This window comes from Rhipicephalus microplus, chromosome X (genome assembly GCF_043290135.1).
Source record: "Rhipicephalus microplus isolate Deutch F79 chromosome X, USDA_Rmic, whole genome shotgun sequence".
Classification (NCBI taxonomy): Eukaryota; Metazoa; Arthropoda; class Arachnida; order Ixodida; family Ixodidae; genus Rhipicephalus; species Rhipicephalus microplus.
The window spans coordinates 411,182,217-411,203,544 of NC_134710.1; the positions used below are offsets into that span (position 1 = coordinate 411,182,217).

General features: G+C 44.3%; 1 protein-coding gene across 3 annotated transcripts in view; it reads right to left on the reverse strand.

The window, feature by feature from the left end:
* The window catches only part of LanB2 (laminin subunit gamma-1), a 205,255-nt gene that overhangs the window by 37,855 nt on the left and 146,072 nt on the right, over nt 1–21,328 (reverse strand). For 2 of the 3 annotated variants that reach the window (XM_037413276.2, XM_037413278.2), the window contains 7 exons: nt 19,478–19,722; nt 18,302–18,424; nt 17,752–18,054; nt 16,691–16,918; nt 13,162–13,347; nt 11,238–11,367; nt 10,551–10,663 (listed from right to left, as the gene is read on the reverse strand). In XM_037413276.2, coding sequence (XP_037269173.2) covers nt 10,551–10,663; nt 11,238–11,367; nt 13,162–13,347; nt 16,691–16,918; nt 17,752–18,054; nt 18,302–18,424; nt 19,478–19,722 — 1,328 coding nt within the window. The remainder of the gene's footprint in view (nt 1–10,550; nt 10,664–11,237; nt 11,368–13,161; nt 13,348–16,690; nt 16,919–17,751; nt 18,055–18,301; nt 18,425–19,477; nt 19,723–21,328) is intronic. The other variant, XM_037413277.2, reaches the window with a different exon arrangement.

Here is a 21,328-nt window from a genome sequence, read left to right on the forward strand (position 1 = left end):
CTTTTGGACGTGAGAACATTATACCCCTAAAAAGAACCGCTCAGAAAGAAAGCAACGTACTAATTTACATATGTTGTCTTGTAAAAAACATGGCTTGAATATGGGACACGCTGTATAATAAATTAGTATCCAAGCACAAAAATTTCCTTGCTCTTCACTGATGTCGGCATGCAGCTGCGGTGGACGAGAATTGAACCCGTGTTTAGCAGCGAGGCAACAAAAACCCTATCAAAGTGTACGGTGGAGCATAGTAACTGTTGGTGATTGTACTGAACAAAGATCTTTAGTCATTTCACAAGGAGCATTATTGATGCTGTTTCCATCATTCATCCGAAGCTTGAGTCAAGCAAAAAACAATTGCAAACAGCAGAACAGCGTATGATGCGAACGCATGTTACATTAGGTGCGCCACGGCAGGCGTCGAAGCATCCTTGCCATGACGTTATCCAGATCCTGCCAGACGGCGCCACCCCAACTACTGGGCTAACAACAACAACGAAATCGTTCCGGTGAAAGCTCAAGATGCACATAGGACAAATTCCATGAGACGGCTGCCAAGTGGGCCTTTCGCACCATCTCGCAGGAAAAGCTGGGAAGATTCTGGTATTGACCCCGAGATCCATATCCTGCCAGCGGTAAATAGTGCATATAAATAGCTCAGTGGCTAATGCCACGCGCTACTGATGGCGATGTTGCACGTTAGATACCACGCGTCGGAAAATGTTCTGAATTATCTTTCTTGAAATTATATATATATTATCAAGTCTTGGTTTGGATTACCTTTTATTAGGCCCGAGGAACCGGCAGCCGACAGCTACGATGAATGAGCCAAGATGATGATGCTACGCGACAATGATGAGTATGCATGAGCCACACATGATAATGATGATAATGTACCGGTGAAGAGGATGCGTATACTAAATGCCCACACCAATTCCCCCCCCCCCCCCAGTGAAAGCGGCCAGTCTGAAGTCAAGGGGACAAAGAACGTCGCATGAAGGGCTTCATACGGGAGACATGGACGACCTCTGCAGTTCAATAATGGCGATCTGCTGGGGGTACAAGTGGCATTACGCGATAATTCACCGGTGAAGTCTCTTCAAGAACTGTGTACGGCCCGATAAACCGAGGCTGAAATTTGTCACACAAACCAGGTGTGCGAACAGGCGTCAAAAGGAGCACTTTGTCTCCAGGTTGGAAGGATACAGCACGATGCGATTCATCATAAACTAGCTTTCTGGCTTGCTGGCAGGCTTCAGTGTTTATACTAGCACGTTGGCGGCACTGTGCGAGTCGTGAAACGTATTCCTCTGAAGAGGATAGAGATGAATTCGCTTGGCAGGTAAAGAAAGAGACGTCCAGGAAAGAAGAAGGGGAGCGTCCATAAACTAGGTAAAATGGCGAGTAGCCTGTTATCCGCTGAATGGCCGTAATGTAGGCGAAAGTGACGAATGGTAGAACAACGTCCCAGTTTTTGTGGTCTGGTTGAATATAGGCGGCGATCATGTCAGCAAGAGTGCGATGGAATCGCTCAGTGAGGCCGTTAGTCTGGGGATGATAACTAGAGGCAGTCTTATGAGTTGTGCCGGAGGCGTGAAGTTCGTTCACTAGTTGTGAAAGGAAGGCCCTTCCACGGTCACTGAGCAACACACGTGGAGCACCATGACGCAGTATAATGGCTCGGAGGATGAAATCGGCAATCTCGGAAGCTGAACCAGTAGTAACGAATGCCGTCTCGGCGTAGCGCGTCAAATGGTCAACGGCTATTACTATCCACTGGTTTCCAGCAGCACTGACTGGGAGGGGGCCATAAAGATCGACGCCTACAACTTCGAATGGTGTGGCTGGGCACGGAAGAGGCTGTAGTGTACCGGCGGCAGCAGATGTTGGTAGTTTTCTACATTGGCAGGTAGTGCAGGACCCGACGTACCGAGCTACACTAGTAGTAATGCCTGGCCAATAAAACCGACTTCGAAGGCGATCGTAGGTTTTATGGTAATCAAGGTGACCAGCAGTTGGATGGTCATGAAGCGCTCTGAGGACTTCGGACCGAAGCGATCGGGGTAGAACGGGAACCCAGCGCTGACCGTCAGGATGGTAAATTTTGCGGTACAGCACCGAGTTGTCCAGCTTAAATTGCGAGAGTTGGCGACGGAGCCTTGCATTAGGTGGACGGGAACTGCCAGTGAGGTAGCCTATAATACGTCGACAGTATGGGTCAGCCAACTGTCGAGAAGGAAAATCGTGGGGGTCGTCCGAAGGCAGCTGGCCCATAGACGCGAGAGAGGAAACCGCCGTAGACGTGGACTCCGAGGGCGTGTTGTGCAAATTGATTGCGGAAACCCCGAGTGGAGTGTGTGTGTGTGTGTGTGTGTGTATGTGTGTGTGTGTGTGTGTCTGTCTGTCTGTCTGTGTGTGCATATACGTGTGTGTGTGTGATTAAAAAATAGGTTCTGCGGGTCTGGTGCACATATAGTCAAGAAATAAAAGAGCACATTTACGAAAATTGAATACCTTTTTACTCTACGTTTCGGCCGTGGCACGGCCTTCGTCAGGATGAACAGAAATATAAGTGTGCACCCGCTTTTATGAGCAGGCATGGATACGCGAGTACAAAACACATGCGATCAGCATGAGTATTCCAAAATTCGCAAAACAACCGTGACAACACTAAAAAAAGCATCAGAAAAAAATGTAATACAGTAGGCAAGATCATGGGCATAAAAAAAGGCACTTGTAACATTGACCATTGACGACGATGATCACGCACGAAAAACAAAAAATATGTGATATCTTTTAGAAAGTATAGAATACGTTAGGAATGCTCCTTATTTCGCAAAAATGCGGACGTCAGGGCATTGTAGAAAGGCATGACACTTTGCCTACGCATTTGTTTATGCCGGATAACACACTATTGAATTTATGGATCAAGAAAGATTCTCGAATTTCACAATCATGATGCGATTTGAAGCCTGATTCTAATAGCGTCACCATAATCTTGTCAAACGAATGACCTCATAGATGAAAATGCTTGGACAATGGGAGATGTGGCAAACTGTTTACGTGTGATTTTTGGTTGTTGAAACAGATACGAAAGGATGTTTCGGTTTGTTTGATGTATTGCATCAGGCAGATTGATCATTTAAGTCCCCGAATCTCAAGTGAGAAGTTAAATGTCGTGCTTTTAGCAACAGTCGCAGTGGTCATGCACGCACAAACTTTACAACGCGGTTTGTTACAGGAGTAACAACCAACAGGAGCAATAAATCTAGTCTTGGAAGAAGTTACAATGTTGCGCCAGTTCCTTGATCTCCGATACACAACTCGTGGTGATTTAGTGAAAATGTCCTTAAGCCGATCACTCTGTGTCAATAAGTTGTAATGCTTTTCGACTATATGGGACACGTTAAGAATAGATGCAGAATGCTTTAGAACGAGGTTCGTTCAGGAAGGTGGCGCTAATCGCTTGTCCTTATTGATGAGCTCTTCATGGTCGACACAATTGGCCCGCTGGAGAGCCTCGTCGATTATTTGTGAAGGATATTGCTGTTCGGTTAATGCTTCACGGAGCTGGTCACAGTTGCGAGTGAATTCCCTGTAGTCCGAACAAATTCTTTTAAAACGAATAGCTAGGCTATAGGAAGTACTTGTTTGCAATGTTTGACATGACTGCTATTAAAATGAAGATATCTTTGTCGGTCAGTGGGCTTCCTGTAAAGGTTCGTCATTAGTTTACTATTGCTTAAAGCTACATTGACGTCAAGAAAGTCTATGCTGACTCGTGAAAAAGAGTGGGAAAAGGAGATGGATGGTTCTACGTTGTTGAAGTCAGCAATGAAAGAAAGTAATGCGGCTTCACCATGGTGCCAAGTTAAGAAAATGCCATCAATGAAGCGTTTGTAATAAATAACTTGAAGGTCACGAGTGGCAAGAAAATTACTTTCTTGAATGCCCATAAATATGTTCACATAGTCGGGACCTATTTTTGTGCCCATCGAGGTGCCGCTGGTTTGAACGCAATATTCATCGTTAAATTCAAAGCTGATAAGTTCGTGTATCAGTGCTAAAATAGTTCCTAAGGTGGAATCGTCAATGGATTTGTCATCTACCGAGTCGTATGCTTGGAGTACAGAACGAATTCCGTCCGCATGGAGTATAGTTGTGTACAGTGACACCACATCTAGTGTGACCAGAAGAGCATCACTCGGAACATGCATATTGACAATGTCACGCAGAAAGTGGTTAGTGTCCTTGATAAATGAAAAAAAGTTGGGAGGAGTGGAACTGATTAAGCTGTCTGCGTAGTGAGACAGGGTTTCCGTGATGGTTCCTATTTCTGAAATTATTGGCCGGCCGGGATTGTTTTGTTTATTAAGTTTAGGAAGGAGATAAATCTACCAGCTGCCAGACTCAGGGGGACTAAGGATTTTAACGCAGTTTCTGGAATTTTATTTTCTCTTACTAGCTCTTTTAAAGTTTCTCTTACTTTGGTATTGGATTCCTCGGTCGGGTCGTAGCTCAAAGCTCTGTAAAATGCGTGGTCATAAAATTGTTTGTGGGCCTCGCGAAGGTAATCAGCCCTACTCATTATAACGATTGCTCCACCTTTATCAGCCGGTTTAATGACGAGGTTGTCCCAGCAAGCCAGAGTTTGGATCGCTTGTTTTTCTTTGTCGCTTAGATTGCAGTGAAATGGCGATTGCTTTTTGTATGCTTCGAGTACATCTCCCTGCATTGCTCGGGTGCAAATATCAAGTCATTTATCCCTTTGGGAAGGGGGAGTTCAATGCTTAGTAGGAAAAAATGCTGTTTTAATAGATGTAGGTTGATTATGAAAGTATTCACGTAAACTCATGCTTCTTTCGAAATTGTGTAAGTCACTGATTAGTTGGAATTCACTCATTCTTGAGTGGCAGGACGAAAGTTCAAACCACGAGAAATAACACTCAATTCCTCTGCCGATAACGCGGCACTAGAAATATTTACTATATTTCTAGTTTCTGCGAAGGACAAATGCACTGAAGATGTTGCATCATCAGGAGTGCTGATGCTAGTGCAAAGGTTATCGCGCATCAACTTTTTATATTTTTTGTCACTGAGCTCACGAATCTTTTCTTGCCTGTAGTTATCAAGCTACGCTCTTTCATAGGCAGTGAAATTCCGCGTGGCGAAGAGTTGCTTCTTTTTGTTCCTTAGCTGATTTCCGGATGACTCATATTGACTAGTGACAATTCATGTGAGCTCCAGAGAAGTTTGTTTGAGTGTGTTGTCCCACCTCGAGAGTTTATTGCTAGTCATTTCAAACGCAGCAGGCCTTGAAGTAAGGCTTAACCTTTTAGGCATTATCGATGTAACAATACACATTTTTAAGGTGAAAGCATGTAGGTTGCAGTGAATGCGCTTTTCAATTACTTTACTGAGCTTCGAAAAATGCACGAAGGCCTCCCCAAAGAAAGTTGTGCCCCGGCTAGGTGGTAGTGAGTCGGTTGCTTGGGTAGGATCAGACCACTTGTTTCTAAATTCGTACCTTGACTGTGACAACGTGGCACCGCTGGGAGGCGGAGAAGCTGCTGGAGTAGCCTTGCTACTCACTGGATTATTCGTAACACTGTTAAAAGTCACTGCGTTGTCTGTCGTTATTGTGGTTGTCATCCTTGCCGGTGTCTTGTTTCTCGTTGTCCGGCTGGTCGTTGCGTTGGTTGAAGGTACACATCTTGGCGATGTCTTTTTTGTTGGTATCAACTTATTCATGGCATCTCTCGTCGTGGCCTTGTTCTCAAAAGTCCTGCTTGTCAATGGCGGGCTTGTTGTTGGCTTGCTTGTCGCTTCCCTGCGCGCATATGTCTTGCTTGCCGTTGTCGCACTTGTTCGGATTGTCGCTGGGCGAATTTTCATCGCTAGGATACCACTTGGTGGCATTCTTGCGGGTGCAGCAACTTTCTCAGATGACAGAAGACTTTCGTGAGAACGAGTTTTCGTGGCGCGAGGCACATAAAAAAGAGTTCCACTGCTTGTGTAGTCTTCCCAAGCAGCCAAATACGCATGTAGATTTTTGAAGCACAACTGCCTAAAGTGACAGGCAAGTAGGGCAAAGCCCTCGAAGCTTTGGAGACCATCACTTGCGAGCATGCGAGATGATGGGAGCCATTCAAATCCATGATCAACGCAGAATACCAGCTTTGAACTTTGGCCAAATTTTCGAAGAAGCTGGCTGAAAAATCTTGCGGAGTTGTTGCAACGTTGCACAAAGGCTTGGTTTCTGCTACCTTGACGGCGGTTGCAGCATTCTGACAGGACGAGGCTTGCGTAAGTTCGACATATCCCAGGGCGTCGTTTCGTTACGATATCCAGCATCTCGCGGTACCTGGCAAAAGCCACGTTGCCGGAACACATTGGGACGTCATTACTGCCAATGTGAAGGATGAGTGTTTCTGATGACGGAGGCACGAAATCCAATAGTGAACTTACCTCACTAATGATAGTACCACTCTGAGAGAGGAAGGCTGATGTACCCACATGAAAGGAATCAAAATGTTGATATAGGTATTTTGTCTGCGAGTCACCCAAAATGGCTGTCAATGTGGCACTCTTAGGGTACTTGCAGTCAACAACTTTCGTAGTTGCTTTTCCGGGACCCATAGTGGTAAAATAATTAAAAAAAGAAGCCCTGAGGTGCACGTTTTTGTAAAATATTTAAAGAAGCATTCCTAACGCAGTCAATACTTCTTAAAAGTTACCACATATTTTTTGTTTTTCATGCATGATCATCGTCATCAATGGTCAATGTTACAAGTTCCTTTTTTCATGCTTATGATCTTGTCTACTGTATTACATTTTTTCCTAATGCTTTTTTAGTGTTGTCGCGGGTGTTTTGAAAACTTTTGAATACTCATATGCTGATTGCATGGGTTTTGTACTCACGTGTCCATGCCTACCCATAAAAGCGGCCACACACTCGTATTTCTGTTCATCCAGACGAAGGCCGTGCCAGGGCCGAAATGCAGAGTAAAAGAGAGAGAGAAATAAAGATGCAAGGAAAGGCAGGGAGGTTAACCAGACGCACATCCGGTTTGCTACCCTGCACTGGGGAAGGGATAAAGGGGAGAAAAGAGGTTGCAGAGAGATGAGAAGGTACACACAATCACGAGCACACTCGGGGAGCACACACAGTCTACAAGCGGTCGCTCAGGTTTGTTGACTTTAGGTAAAGTAGCAGTGCTTTAGTTGCTTTCTGCGCAACTCAGGCAGATGCCCAAGGTCCTAGTATCTTCTGCACACAAAATGGTCCGGGGTCAAGTTGATTCAAAACCATCCGGAGCTGGCATCGCTGTGTGTCGTAGCAAGCGCAGCTGCACAGGACGTGTTCGATGGTCTCTTCAGCTCCGCAGTAGTCGCATGTAGGAGTGTCTGCCATACCAATGCGAAAGGAGTACACCTTTGTAAATGCAACACCCAACCAAAGGCGGCATAACAGTGTCGCATCGGAGCGGGAAAGTTGTGATGGTAGCTTTAGCTTGAGCGAAGGATCCAGTTAATAAAATTGACACCTTTGGAAGCTGGTAGACGACCAGAACGTGGGTGTGAGATCTCGAGCCAGCAGGTAAAGTTGTCTTGCTGCATCATTCCTTGATAGAGGAATCGGGACTACATGGGTTCCTTCATGGGCTGAGCGGGCTGCATCATCGGCTAATTGATTTCCGGTAATACCGATATGTCCAGGCAGCCATTGATATATAATATCATGCCCTCGTGCTAGAGCTTCATGATGGCAATGTTTTATTTCTTGTACCAATTGGTCATAACTCCTCCTACGCATGGCAGACTGCAAACTCTGAAGCGCTGCCTTCGAATCACAGAATATGACCCATTCTCCTGGGCGTTCTTGAACGAGATATTGTAAAGCAGCCCTTATAGCAGCAAGCTCTGATGCCGTAGATGTGGTCATATGCGACAACTTAAACTTGATTGTCATTGCTGCAGCCGGAATTACAGCGGCACCTGATGAGCTGCTGGACGAGACGGACCCATCAGTGTATAACCCATCAGAGTAAAAAGTATTCAATTTTCATAAATGTGCTCCTTTATTGCTTGAATATATGTGCACCGGACCCACAGAACTTCTTTTTTTAATCATATATATATGTAGTCGAAAAAGAGGGCGAGAAACGTACGAAACGCAATATTTTTTCTAACTTTTCAGCAGGAGGACTTGCCTTCGTTAGAGTCCTCCCACTTTCTTTCAAAGGCCTTCTTCACCTAAGGCATGCATGTTTGCACTGCCGCTGTGATAGGAGGCATTGCATGATCGACGGCACTGTTTCCGTCACCTCTTTTTCAACTGCATTTCCTACCAGATCTATTGAACCCATTTATTTCTTTCTCTTTCTCTCTCTCTCTCTCTCTCTCACACACACACACGCACACACATATATACACTAAACGTAGAATAAAAAAGTATACAATTTTTGTAAGTGTGCTCCTCTATTTCTTGAGCCGTATCGTGATTCGAGCCGTGTGATTCTGTTTAAGCTCCTAACCTCACATTCGGAACATTGCAGCATATGTGTGTACTCGCTTTTAGGTATAGATCGCCTGTCAAGACACTCCCGCTAGCAGTCTCCTTTGGGCATGGACAGCGCGTCTCCAAAGTGTGCGTACAAACAGTGCTCATAGTTGAAGCCCGTCGTGTTGTACACGCGCTTCAGACACTCACCAGTAGTGAACAGAATATATATATGTCGGGCATGATGGCAAATACAAACGGCGACGCCGATGGCAAAAATCATCCAAGAGTGTCCTTATAATTGCTACAACAATGAAAGTTTCATAGGGGGCTGTTCAATTTACCACCTCTCGCTGCAAAGCGTGCAGCACGAAACCACTAGGCCACGTAGAGTACGTTGCTAACTGCATCGTACCCTAGTTTGCTAACTGCAAGCTATTCATATACACCATATAAAGTTACGCCGTCCACAGAGCTTTCCAACCTCAGTGCGTTTTTGTCATCAGTAGCGAGATGGCGCGAAAGGCGCACATTGGGCACACTCGAAAGGGCATTGCCCTCGCGTTCCAATGCGCACGCGCCTCCACAGGGCATAGTCTCTTGTTCGCGCACTTATTTCATGATTCGAGAGAGCACGAAGTTTACTTTGCTCATGGCCGCGTCTATGCAAGGATCGCACTGCTCACACGCGATAAACTAAGAATTGTAACAGTTGTTTGCGTTCGTCCTGTGTATATTTGTGCGTTCGTTTCGTGCGTCTTTATTTATGTTTGAGCAGTGCATTTTAGGTGTCGAGCAGCTGCGACAGTTGTGAGTACGTGCTCGTCATGAGTGTGCTTATTTTCTGCGTGTTTTCTACTTAGAATGCACACTCTAAGTTCTGAGCTGCTTGTCTTTCTTAGCATGAGATTACAATTTTTTGCTGTAACATTCATTCTTTCATCCTTGTGGCAAAACAATGCAAAATAAAGGCTTTACTGCCACTGTGAAGACACGTTTTGGTTTCATTTTGTACCGATTCCTAGAAAGAGCGATCAGCGATGTTTTCTTATTGACTACCTCTATTCTGTTCATGTTTGTTTAAACAGCATTTAACCTCACTTATCAGTACACAGATACACGCACTAAAAAATAGTGCTCTGCACGCATGTTTTTGTTACTTTCAAGGCCAAATAATCCCGTTCAGGTGATTTACTTTGCTTAGCAAATGACTGTCGATATACTGAAAGAATACACACGCCTGCGAAATTGGAAACGCCACCCTAACAACGGTACAAGCACATAGTTTGCAGTGAGTACACATTTGAGAAAAATTAATTCGATGCTGCTGTCATTTGCAAATATTTTGGCAATCTTCATATGATATGGCCGCTTCCTAGCCGTTTGGTTCTCCAGCGAGCCACACTATAGTGAAAACAAAAACTTGTTTATTATGTACACTTGGTAATTTCAGTATATAGAGAAAGCTTTATGTATGAGTAGAATGAACGGATTATTTGTTAATATTTACAGTGCTGTCTCCTTCGCGTTCAAGTTTTGTGAGAAGATATATTTCCAAGGCGGGAATATTTTATTACCAAATCTAGGTGCCTGTTACGTTGATAGAATTGATCACAAGTATGCATCGCTATAGAGTGATATAAAAAAATTTAAGTTTTATTGTAGCTTTGTCTATTCGGTAGTTAATGATAGCTTTGCCTTTTACGGTAGCATTCGTCCACTCGGCAGTTAAACAATGCGTCGCCTTTTATGGCCATCGATTCGTTTATCTTTTGTCCCCAGCATTGTTCCATTTGCCCTAATCATTATCTTTGGCTTGGATGTAGATGAAAATTACTTCTTATCTTTTGTAAAGAAGGTACACGAGTAATGAACAACTCTAATAATAAATAATAACGCGCCGCAAAATAAGACCTCCGTGAGAAATCTGAGCCGTATCGTGATTGAAGCCGTGTCATTCTATTTAAGCTCCTAAGCTCACATTCGGAACATTGCAGCCTATGTGCGTACTCGCTTCCAGGTATAGGTCACCTCTCAAGACACTCACGCTTGCAGTCTCCTTTGGGCACGGACAGCGCATCTCCAAAGTGCCCGGGCAAACAGCGCTCACAGTTGAAGCCGGTCGTGTTGTACACGCACTTCAGACACTCGCCAGTAGTCCTGCAGAGGAATTTTAGGTGCATGAAATGTCGCGTTTACTGAATGCAGAGTATTGGATGTGAGCTCGACTGAGCGTATTGCATAAACCTCTCACAATAGAGCGATAAAGTAATGCTAAACAACTGTTGCGTATCATAACGCGAATTATAGTATGCTATATTGTGCAAAGTACTGTCAAAAGCATGCTAGTCTATCGACGACAACTACTCTTTCTTAAAAGCACAGCATAGTACGACTGGCCACGCAAGAACAGGACGTTACTTCATGCTTTTGTAGCAGTACGTGATGTGGCTCTCTCCATTGCGTGTCATGCTCAACGGTTAAAAAACAAAAATCAGTAGAAATTCAAATTCCCGCGTACAATACTATAACGTTAACAAACTAAAACACTTTATTTTAAAGCAGCGCATTGTGAGTTGGACAGAAGTTCGAACAACGGTGCGAATGTCATGAAGGTGGAATACCTCGACCTGAAAAAAATCGTGAGCTACATTTACTGTGCACAGTGTACCTTGTTTTTAATTGACTTATGATAAGCCACTTCCCTTTAAGTACGTCAAAAAACCCCACTCACGTGTTGCAGTTGGCCACAGCGTTGGGGTCAATGTTGTCGTTGCAGTCGCATTTCTTACAAGGCACCTTGGGTCCAAAGTTTCCCTGCGGGTCACCATAGTGCCCGTCGAAGCACAAGTCGCATCTCCTTCCTAAAGTGGGACGCCAATTTTTATATCACTTTTCTTTTTCTTTATCTTGCGTAATACATTGTCGGATTTCAGACGTTCTGTACATGAGCGTGATTAATAATAATAGATACATTATCACTTGTAAATGGCGTAAGATAGTTTCTCTCGTGCCTCTGTCAACAGAAATTCTTGTTTAGGCACGCATCAGTCACTGACATTTGCATGCGCAAGTGCTGCTTTACAAAGTTTCAAGAGTTCAAAGGCCATATGAACGAAGTACTATATTGCCTAGAGTGCCTCTGAGTGTGCTTTGTGCAAGCTTCATATTGCCATATGCAGTGCGCAATGTGGTTGCCATGAAAGAGATTATGACATAGTCTACCGTGTGCTCACTGCTGAAGCCTCAAGTGCGGTCGGGACACGCAGTATCTTCGGGTGCATTTAATATGCGATCGAACTGCCGAGAAGTTCATGTACGATGCTTTCTAAAAAGTTACAGCATTAGTATTGATGAACTCCAGTGTCCAATATGTAACGTTTCAAGAGAGAAGAACAGGGATCAACACATACTAATACTTGTACGTAAATATTTATCAGAAACCCACCTGGTTAGTCGAGACACTGTAGATTAACTATAGAGTCACTAACACAAACTAGGGCTTGGATGCATCCTTTCTAATTGTCTTTTTAGTCTTATGCGCACCTGCAAATACGCTACGCCACAAGCCCCGAGCATCAGGTATTGTAATTAAAAATTGCAATTACACGCCTACTTGTCAGCTTCTTAGAGCTGCGCAATGTTTTTTCCATGCCACTTCAACAAATATATTTATAGACCATCTATGACATCATTGATTTTTTATTTAACAATACAATTGATGTAGAACAAAAACTAGCTGTGCAAATTTTTATATAGAAGAATTCTTCAGAAAATTTAGTTTTCTGGGTCCTAAAAAGACAAAGAACAGAGAAATAATTACTTTGACAATCATCTATCTTGTGTTTGTTAACTGCCTGGATGAAGTTGAAAATGCTTAAATGAGCTCTAACTTACGTCGTTTCCATGAGCATTTGGCGGACACACACACAAAAAAAAAAAAGAAAGCATACACAGAATTCACCTTGTGAGAAGAGTGTCGGTTACATAGGCATTATATTAGGAGAGCCTTCTAAAGAGAAACGCCAACCTTTTAGTCATTGTAAAATGAAATTTGCAGCAAAAGAGAGAGGCGCCACACAAACCATAGTTAAAGAGCATGTGCTCGAAAGCTATATAGACAGCTGTTATTTTTTGTCTTGTTTTTGTCACATTTTCGAGAGCGAAACCAAGACGACAGCGCGTGCTCGGAATGTTCTGTTACGCACCACGAGGAGCCTCAAAACTATAGAACGGGAGTTTACAGCAATAAATACGAAACTTTGGAAGACCCACTGTGGAAGTCCTGATGGTTTACTCTGTTTTGACGAAGTAGTTGTGAATAGTGGATATTATTTCTCTACATCAGGATTCCGAGACAGATCCACACGAAATGCGTGACAATGCTCTCGGCCATTACAACATTGCTTGCCTAATCTAAACAGAGCCAACAGTGAACATTAATTAGGAACAAGTACTGTTGCTTGTTTATACATCTTGTCTTTGATACAACGTTGAGAGTGTTTAACTAGAACAGAGCCCAGATGAGAAAACTCCGATACTGTTAAGCCCATTGGCCAGTGCTTACTATAATTTTATGCATGCCTTGGCCTCGCAGGCTCGACGAAATGGAGAGAAGAGTGCGGCCACAAAGAGAGGTGTTAAGTGGCACCACCCACCAGAATATCCCTGCGGGCACTCGAGGCAGACGACACTCTCGTCGGGCAGGACGGCGCAGGCGCCCTGGTCGGGGCACGGACACGGCTTGCAGTCGTCCGGGGTGCCCGCCAGCGCGTTGCCGTAGTAGCGCGGTGCGCAACGCTCACAAAACTCGCCCGCCGTGTTATGCTGGCAGATGCAGTGCCCTACACCCCGCGCAACCGAGTGGTTAGCGTCCACCACCACATGGTTAAAACAAGCAAAGCACCCGCAATACTGTGCAGGAAAGGAAATAGACGTCTCGAAGTCGGGGTGCATCTAGCCACATACTAGAGCAACTATGGTATAGCTATTTGCTATATGCTCTCTTTAAGTAGTCATCATGAACCTGGCGGCGTCCACTGCAGGGCAAAAGCCTATGTCATGTTCTGCCAATTGACCCAGCATTATGCTGGCTGCTTCCACGTTTATTCTCGCAAAATTCTTAATCTTCTCTGCCCACCCGGCCTCCCGCTTGCGCGCTTACTTTCTCTTGGAACCCACTCATAATGACCAGCAGTCGCCTACATTTCTGTGCATTTCTTCTTCTTCATTACGACTAACTGGGCTCTTTTTTACTCGTCTGTGTTTACCCTTATCATTTTCCTTTCTGTGCCACGCTGCATTGTCCTCAATTTAAGAACATTTTGGTAAGCTTCAATTTGTAGTTTCACAAGAGAGTACTTGGGTGGGGAAGGGGCAAGTTGGCACTTACTGCTGCTGTCCTCCGGTGTGCCCTTTTCTTGTGTTTTTGCTCAATGATCTATCTAACTTGCTGTTTACGCCTCTCAATCAAGGTACACGTAAGAAAACGTGATAGGGCTTGAGGACTGGGCTTCAATCCTTGTTATACCACCGAGTATTTATTCGAAGCACGAGCTATTTCTGACTTTGCTGGAAGGCATTAAGATGAGCCGCAAATGTGTTGTTGATTTTAGTTGGCTGTATGCAGTAAAGTAGACGTAGTCAGTGCTCAGACACCAAGCAGATCGATTTCCTTTCCTGGTTAGTATTAGAACACTGTTCACACGCATTATTTTGCCAAATAGTACTGTTGTTTTGGTAGCACATGGGATTGAGGTTATCAAACAATTACTGTGGGCCTGACAGCGGAAACTTGCCCGCTCAATACATAGAATGGATGCCCACTTGCTGTGCCAATGACTCGCTCATAGAAACTCCCAACACTGCCAAAACGAAGTACCATGCGGCTGCAGTTAGGCACCAGTACCATTAGTAGTGAGGATCATATAGTGAAGCCCAGTAATAGCGTGAGAAGAATTTAGTTACAGATGTTATACGCAGCATGTGTACAACACTCAATGGAGATTTTTACCAATACATCTTTCCTTGATCTTTTTGTCGTTCCCTATAAGCAATGCACAGACTTTTTGCAAGGTGCCTTTACGTGAAATGCACCTATGCGAAGTGAATGAAATGCAAATACTTTGACCCTAATGAATATAAGATGTCAATATTTATAAGTTTCTCTGTAATCCAAGGTACAGTGTAATGTTATCCTCTCATTATTATTTCTTCGCTTTTAGTCAGACTGAATGAAAGATGCGATATGAGACAGGCTAATGAATCACTGATGTTAAAGGCAAATCAAGTGTACTACAAGTTGATACAACACATCGAACAGAACACAATATATTACAAACGCACCCAGCACTTCGTGCTGCATCATTGGACATTTTTTGAAAACACCAAAACTAAAAAATAATTATGAGAAACAGTTACACAGTTACCTGTTAGTAGACCACACTACTTTTTGATGAGGTTATGGTTTGGATGAGTCATTCAGGATATCTTTTTTTTACACGACATCGAGATTGTGTACAATAAAAGACGTCAATTTTATTGTTTTTACTCAATGTTTTAGTTGTTGTTTACGGCAAAACGTTCTTTAATTGTGCTTTATTGTATTTTTAACATTTTACATAGGCATGACATTTACTTTTTGCTAGAAGTTGCATGTACGGCATATTTTGTATTGATTTGTGTGCTATGTATGGCCTGCATGCCGAACTGTTAAAGGAGCAGAAGTCTTTCGCTTCCTTTGTGTTGTAAACATGAGAGATAAACTCAATTCAATTCAAGAATACTGATGTGCTGGTACTGATACCATTCTTCTTATCCACTGCCATGAACGGGCCCCCATACCGTACGTGAAAGGCAGGTCGAACCAGCAATGAATAGTGACAAACGGTACGGTAAAGAAGGAAACAGTAACGTCGTTTTTTTTGAGTCATCGCTGTGCTGTGAAGAGCGATGCGAGCGCTTGACACCTTCTCACAGTGAACGTGAGTGGCTGAACATGTGGTACGTTGGCGCATTGGACGCCACCTTAATTACATACTGTCAAGGAATACCGTATTTAGCCAATTCCAACGCACACCTTTTTTCAGGAAAAATAGGCCTTAAAATCGCATGCGCGTTGGATTCGCGTGCAGACCACAGGTTTCCCGTAGCTGCCCATATCATCACATTTGCTTGAAGACTGACAGCATCACAATGAGAGCTACGCAGATTGACTGCATGGGACCCGATTATCAGTTGTTCCCGTGCTGTCATTCTGTGTTGTGCTACAGCTGCCAGAGCCTCCTGCAATCTACTACCCTTCTGGTGTGAGAATGGTTGCAGCAGCCATGAAGACGCGACGTGTCTGCCACGAGAATAGCTTTAAGCTTAACGTCATTCTGCATGCAGAAGAGAGTGGTAACAGTAGTGCAGCCTGCCATTTTGGTATGCCGTTCATAATTTTTTTCTTTTTTTTTCCCGGTCGACAATAGGTGCTTAGTCTTTTTTTTTTTTTTTTTGGTCAAAGAAAACGGGTGCACATTGAATTTGGGTAAATACGGTATTACATCAAGCTAGAGAAATAGCTTAAATGACTAGCCCAAAAATGTGTCAGTTTTAGCTTAAATGAAAGCTTGATACGGAGCTTTATAATGCCCGTGCTAACTCCATGTGTACACAGCGATTCGGTTCTCTTTGGTTTATAGCTGCTTATATTCCAAGAGTGATGACATACAATGATCTCAAACACCCAGCCTGCGGTCTGCACATGCCTGTCTTCACCACACTATTTATTTATCAATAAGTATGTTCACGAGATACTCACGGCATTATTTGTCTGAATCATTGCTTTTGTGACAAATGCCATGTGATCATTATGTGCTGAAACATAAACGTATAACAAAAGCTATATTTCAGAATTGGCACACAAATAATACAAATGCAGTCATTTTAGAGGTTGATATCGACATGCTGTTGGAATCCTGGCACCGAATGTCCTTACCGGAAAGGTCTTCATTCAAATGGCAATGTTTGCCCCCCCCCCCATTCCCCCGCTCCCCGGCCTCGATTTAAGGTACTGAACTAAAACAGCCCGTGCGGGATTAAACTGCTTGAGTGCGGTCAGCAGGCTGAAGTGAGTTCCATAGGATGAAGGTGAGTGTATGTGTCCCGCTGAATGGGCTAGAAATAAATGCAAGACAAGCTGACCGGTGTCCGGTTCACAGATGAGCGCGTGCCCATTGCAGTTGCACGGCACGCAGCGGGAGAATTTCCCCCCGCGAGGTGGGTCGTGCCGAAATCCGGGCGCGCAGGACTCGCAGAACTGGCCCACGTATCCCTCGGGGCAATTGCACATCTCGACCCAGGTGGCAGCCTCAGTGCCGTAAGGGGAACGCTGCGCCGACTGCAGTTGGATGTTGTCGATGAAGCCGGTGCCTGCGAAGATATATGTTTTCTTTCATTCCCCATGTATGGAGACATACGCTGATGAACCGAGGAAGAACAATTGAGACCACTGGTCGATCGCGGGATCATTTACAGCACCGTCACTGATGCATAAGATAACATCATAAAAAAGAAATACTGTCGAACTCGATCCCTTTAAATGCGAAAGATCTAATCAATTCATCGCTGGTTTTTAATATATTTTTGATGTTGAAGTATCATAGTTGAAACAAATAAACGAGAAGTAGAAACATGAAACAACTTAAGAGCTCGCAACAAACGGACGTCAATGAGCAACCAAAAGTGCATATCCCATTTTTGTTTGCTTTTTTTCTTCCTGCTTCTGCTGGATATGAACTGGACATTACACACCATACCCTGTTGCACAAAGTGGTTGGAAGAGACATCTAAACACATTGTCTTTAATAATTATGACCTGCAGCTTAACAAAGCGTTTCAAAATGTTTTCTATACTTAGGCATTGCCAGGAAACAGCAGCTGCCTGTTTTTTGTGTTGTTCACAAGAAATGAAAATTAAGGCGTATATGCTGCAACGAAGCGGCGCTTCATCCCCTAATCCATTTGTGCTCTGTTTTTGTTCGGCTTGTTATGCGGTTTTTTACAAACCCAGCAGTTTCATGCTGTTGAATGCTCTGAATCTTGTCCTTACCAATGACTCTGTAGCCGGCATCGCATTTCAAGCAGCCTCTATCGCACCACTGACAACTCCACGCTTCCGTGCGAGCTTTTAATTCGCACACAGAAGAACTTCTCAGAGGGGCATTACTGCAGAGGTAGCGAGTGCTCGTCAGTGGTATACTCACCTCGTGGCACATATGTAGCCCTTATCCGGATGGCAGTGAGGTTGGAGAGGATGCTGATGAACTCCCGCGAACTGAGCGTTGGGTTCCAGCCGTATCGAGGGTCCTCGTGCAGACGAAAGCGGTACTCCTGGTTACGTATGGATGGTAACCCGTTGCCCTGGCCGAAAATGTGCTGCGACACGCTGCCGTGCGCCCCTTCCAGTACGATGTCTTCCACCGATGACTGCGGTCCTTCCTCGCCGATACGCAAGGTGAACGTCAGGTTCTGGTTGTACGAGGCACGCTGGTCGCCCAGGTACCGGTCTGCGGTGCCACAAAATGTACAGATGTACACGCACTGGTGCACACTATATAGCCCATGCATCGGCAAGTGCATGCCATTAGGCTGAGTTGCAGAAGAAAATTATGCTTAATTATAGGAACGTTGCGAAATAGCGAACAATCTCTGCGATATTACGAAATAAAGCATAGAATGCCATAGTAAACTAACCCGCAACACATTTATATAAGCTAGTACACATACCACAGTCGGTACTGTGTTTCCTCTTACCTGGTGCGAGGAAGTAGACTGGTTCCTTTCCGGGTGCCACCACAGCCAAGTGGTGGGCGGCGTACTCGTGGCGGGTGTTTACACTGCGGCCAAGAGAGTCCGCCGCCTTCCAGTGCTCCTTATCTGAAGTGGATGGGTTGCGCACAAAGAACCGCTAAGAAGTCGCAGACACCGTAAAAACGAACAAAACCCAATAGAGAGTCAATGCCCACGAAGTGATTCTAATCGTGCCCACTTTTTGCTTCTATGACCACATGGAAGATGTTTTGAGTTGAAGCACAGAGCTCTCTGTGAATCACCAACGGGCATTTGTTGTGGGAAACTTCAACTGTGTGGGCATTTTTGATAGGCAGCAAAAGTTCACAGACAGCATTCAACAAAAAGGCAGGTGCCATATCAAAAGATGCTAAGCAGCATAGATAGTGTTTCACATAACTCGTGTCTCGTATTACAAGTACATGTGCTACGCACGTCTAATTGGTCCAGTATTTTTTTTTTGAGCAGCTCGTCAATATATTTGTTCCCATCCAACAATCCAGGTACTCAACAAACAATTATTCTCAGTTATTGAGGCTTCAGTGCAAAAGTTGTAGTGCTTTTTCTGGAATGTACGAATGTTTCATTCATCCTAAGATAACGGTCAATCTGATAAGCTGGGTAATTAATAAGGATTTCTTAATTAACATTGAAAATAGTAACTTTTATGAAACATATTCAATGGAAAAAAATGTACCTTTTATTTAAAAACATGTGGATTATTCATCTATGCAAAGATAACTGCCTGGCACCAAACGTAACTGCCCCATTTATATCTTTCCAGTTTTCCTTAGCGCCCGAAATTTAAAAGTTTACTTGGTACAAGTTGGTTGAAACACTCTGAATATGGTATCTAGAAGAATACCGCTTACCCTGAATGGGACACAAGGATTTAGAACACACTGCAAAGCAGCAAATCGAAGGAATTCAACATGTGGCAGCGGCATAAGACTGCCGCTGGCGAAAGAAGCTAGGGGTCTAGAGAGTGATAGATCGTGTGACAGATCAACCGAACTTAAAAGGAGCACTAAATTTAACGCGACAACACTGCGACACCGTTTATGGCGACGAGTTGCTCAGCCACGCAGGTCACTCAACACCCGCCCGTCAAGATCAGTGCATTTCGGCAGATGAACACACCTCTGGCGAAAGCGCTGAGCAGGCTGTACCGCGAATAACCGGGCGCGCTCTGGCAGAGCGCTGAGTGGCCGAAGCAGAAGCACGGTGTGCAGCCGAATTCGTTGTCGCGCTGAAGGTTGAAGAAGCCGGGTTTGCAGCGGTCGCACTGGCGCCCCTCAACGTTGGCCTTGCAGCGGCACACGCCAGTGTCTGGGTTGCACGATGGCGGGCTGTCCACGCTGCCTGCTTGGCTGCAGCCGCACAACCTGCGCGCCATGGCATATATAGACTCACGTACAAGCCCTGCGCCAGACGTCCGTGTATAACAAACAGCATGTGTGCACTGCAGAGGGCAGGTAATTTGTTGTGAAATGGGATTTGTTGCGAAATGGGTAATTTACCACTCTCTCATAACGCCCTTTGGTCGAGCAAGACTGGCTTTTTGTTTTGTCCTCTCGCTTACAGTTCGCTTCTACACAATGCAAAGTATACGGTCCATAGGTTTTTGCGGATGGAACAAGAGATAGACAGAGTGTTAACCAGTTTAGAATGACCGCTATGCTATTCTACATGAGAAAATAAAGGTGTAGGAGACTTCAGAAGTAAAGAAAAAGGGAGATAGAAAAACACGCACACACAAAGTCACACTTTGTCGGTCTTCTGTGGTATACGGCATCACCTACATAAGTGTATAACAACACGCGAAAGTGTATATCTACCAAAAAAAATTCTCCTTTTCATGGCGCATGTGAGGCAAACATGCATTGTTTTGGAGATGTGTGAATAGCAACATTTTATGTGCGAAGCGACCTCGAATCTAGTAGTTTTCGAACAGTTCTCGAATATTTGTTCAATGATTTTCGAATACATCTTAGTAAAACGGCAAAAGAAATGTTTGCACAGGATGCCTAAACCCATTGTCATGAGATCGAAATATGAAAGAGCTTTTTTTTCACTATAGATTGATGGATTACTGCGGGACTGTGTTCCCAGTTGTTTTGTCGAGAATGAGGCAATGCTCAGACCAAATTGCATTTATTTACATGATTTGATGCGATCAGTGTGGTGTCACGATGCTTTTCATGTTGAACAAAAAGATGCCATTTTTTCAACCTCTCCCTTCTTCAACTTCTAAGGAGGCTCAACTGATTTGGTAGACAAGGGCATGAGTGCTTTGAATTCAGAGTTTCCAGGCTGCCCTGTAAATATCGGTGTATAAAAATATCTGAAATTAAGAATGCTGATGATTTTCATCCAATTTTTTAACTTTCTGGTCGGAAACGGCATTAATTGAAGCCCTGCCTCTGTCTCGTAGGTTCAGACTATCGCTTTTTGTGAGTCTGTGCACTTACAGTGGTAGCGGAGCTCCAAAGGCAGCTCCGTAGGCAAGCCGATGGGACTTATCTCTGCCTGAAAAACCTCTGCAATCACTGTGAATACACCAACTCTGCAATCGTGGGCCCAGTTTCTTCTCGTAACAATAAGAAGGGGCCAACGCCAATTGGACGTGGGATGTAATTGTCTCAGAAAAGTTTGAATACTTCAAATAGTCCAAATTCCACTGCAAGTTCTATCGCATAGCAAACTCTAGACTCCTAATTTCAATGTCAAATAGTTTAGGGATTTCCGTGAAGAAATTGCCGGTCTGTAGTTGTACGCCTAGCGGCTCAAAGGCGTCTAGTAATTATTTCAAGTGCAGTACGTGAGCTATACGTATGCTTCTTGTAAAATAATGAAAGAAGCTGAAAACTTAGTTGGCGCCTTCTCTCTTCCTACACCCTTCCGTGCGTACAGCCATCTTGTGCGTTGTCGATAGCACGACCATTTGCCGATTCTGAGCGACTATTCACGCGTGCTAATGTTGCGGTCACT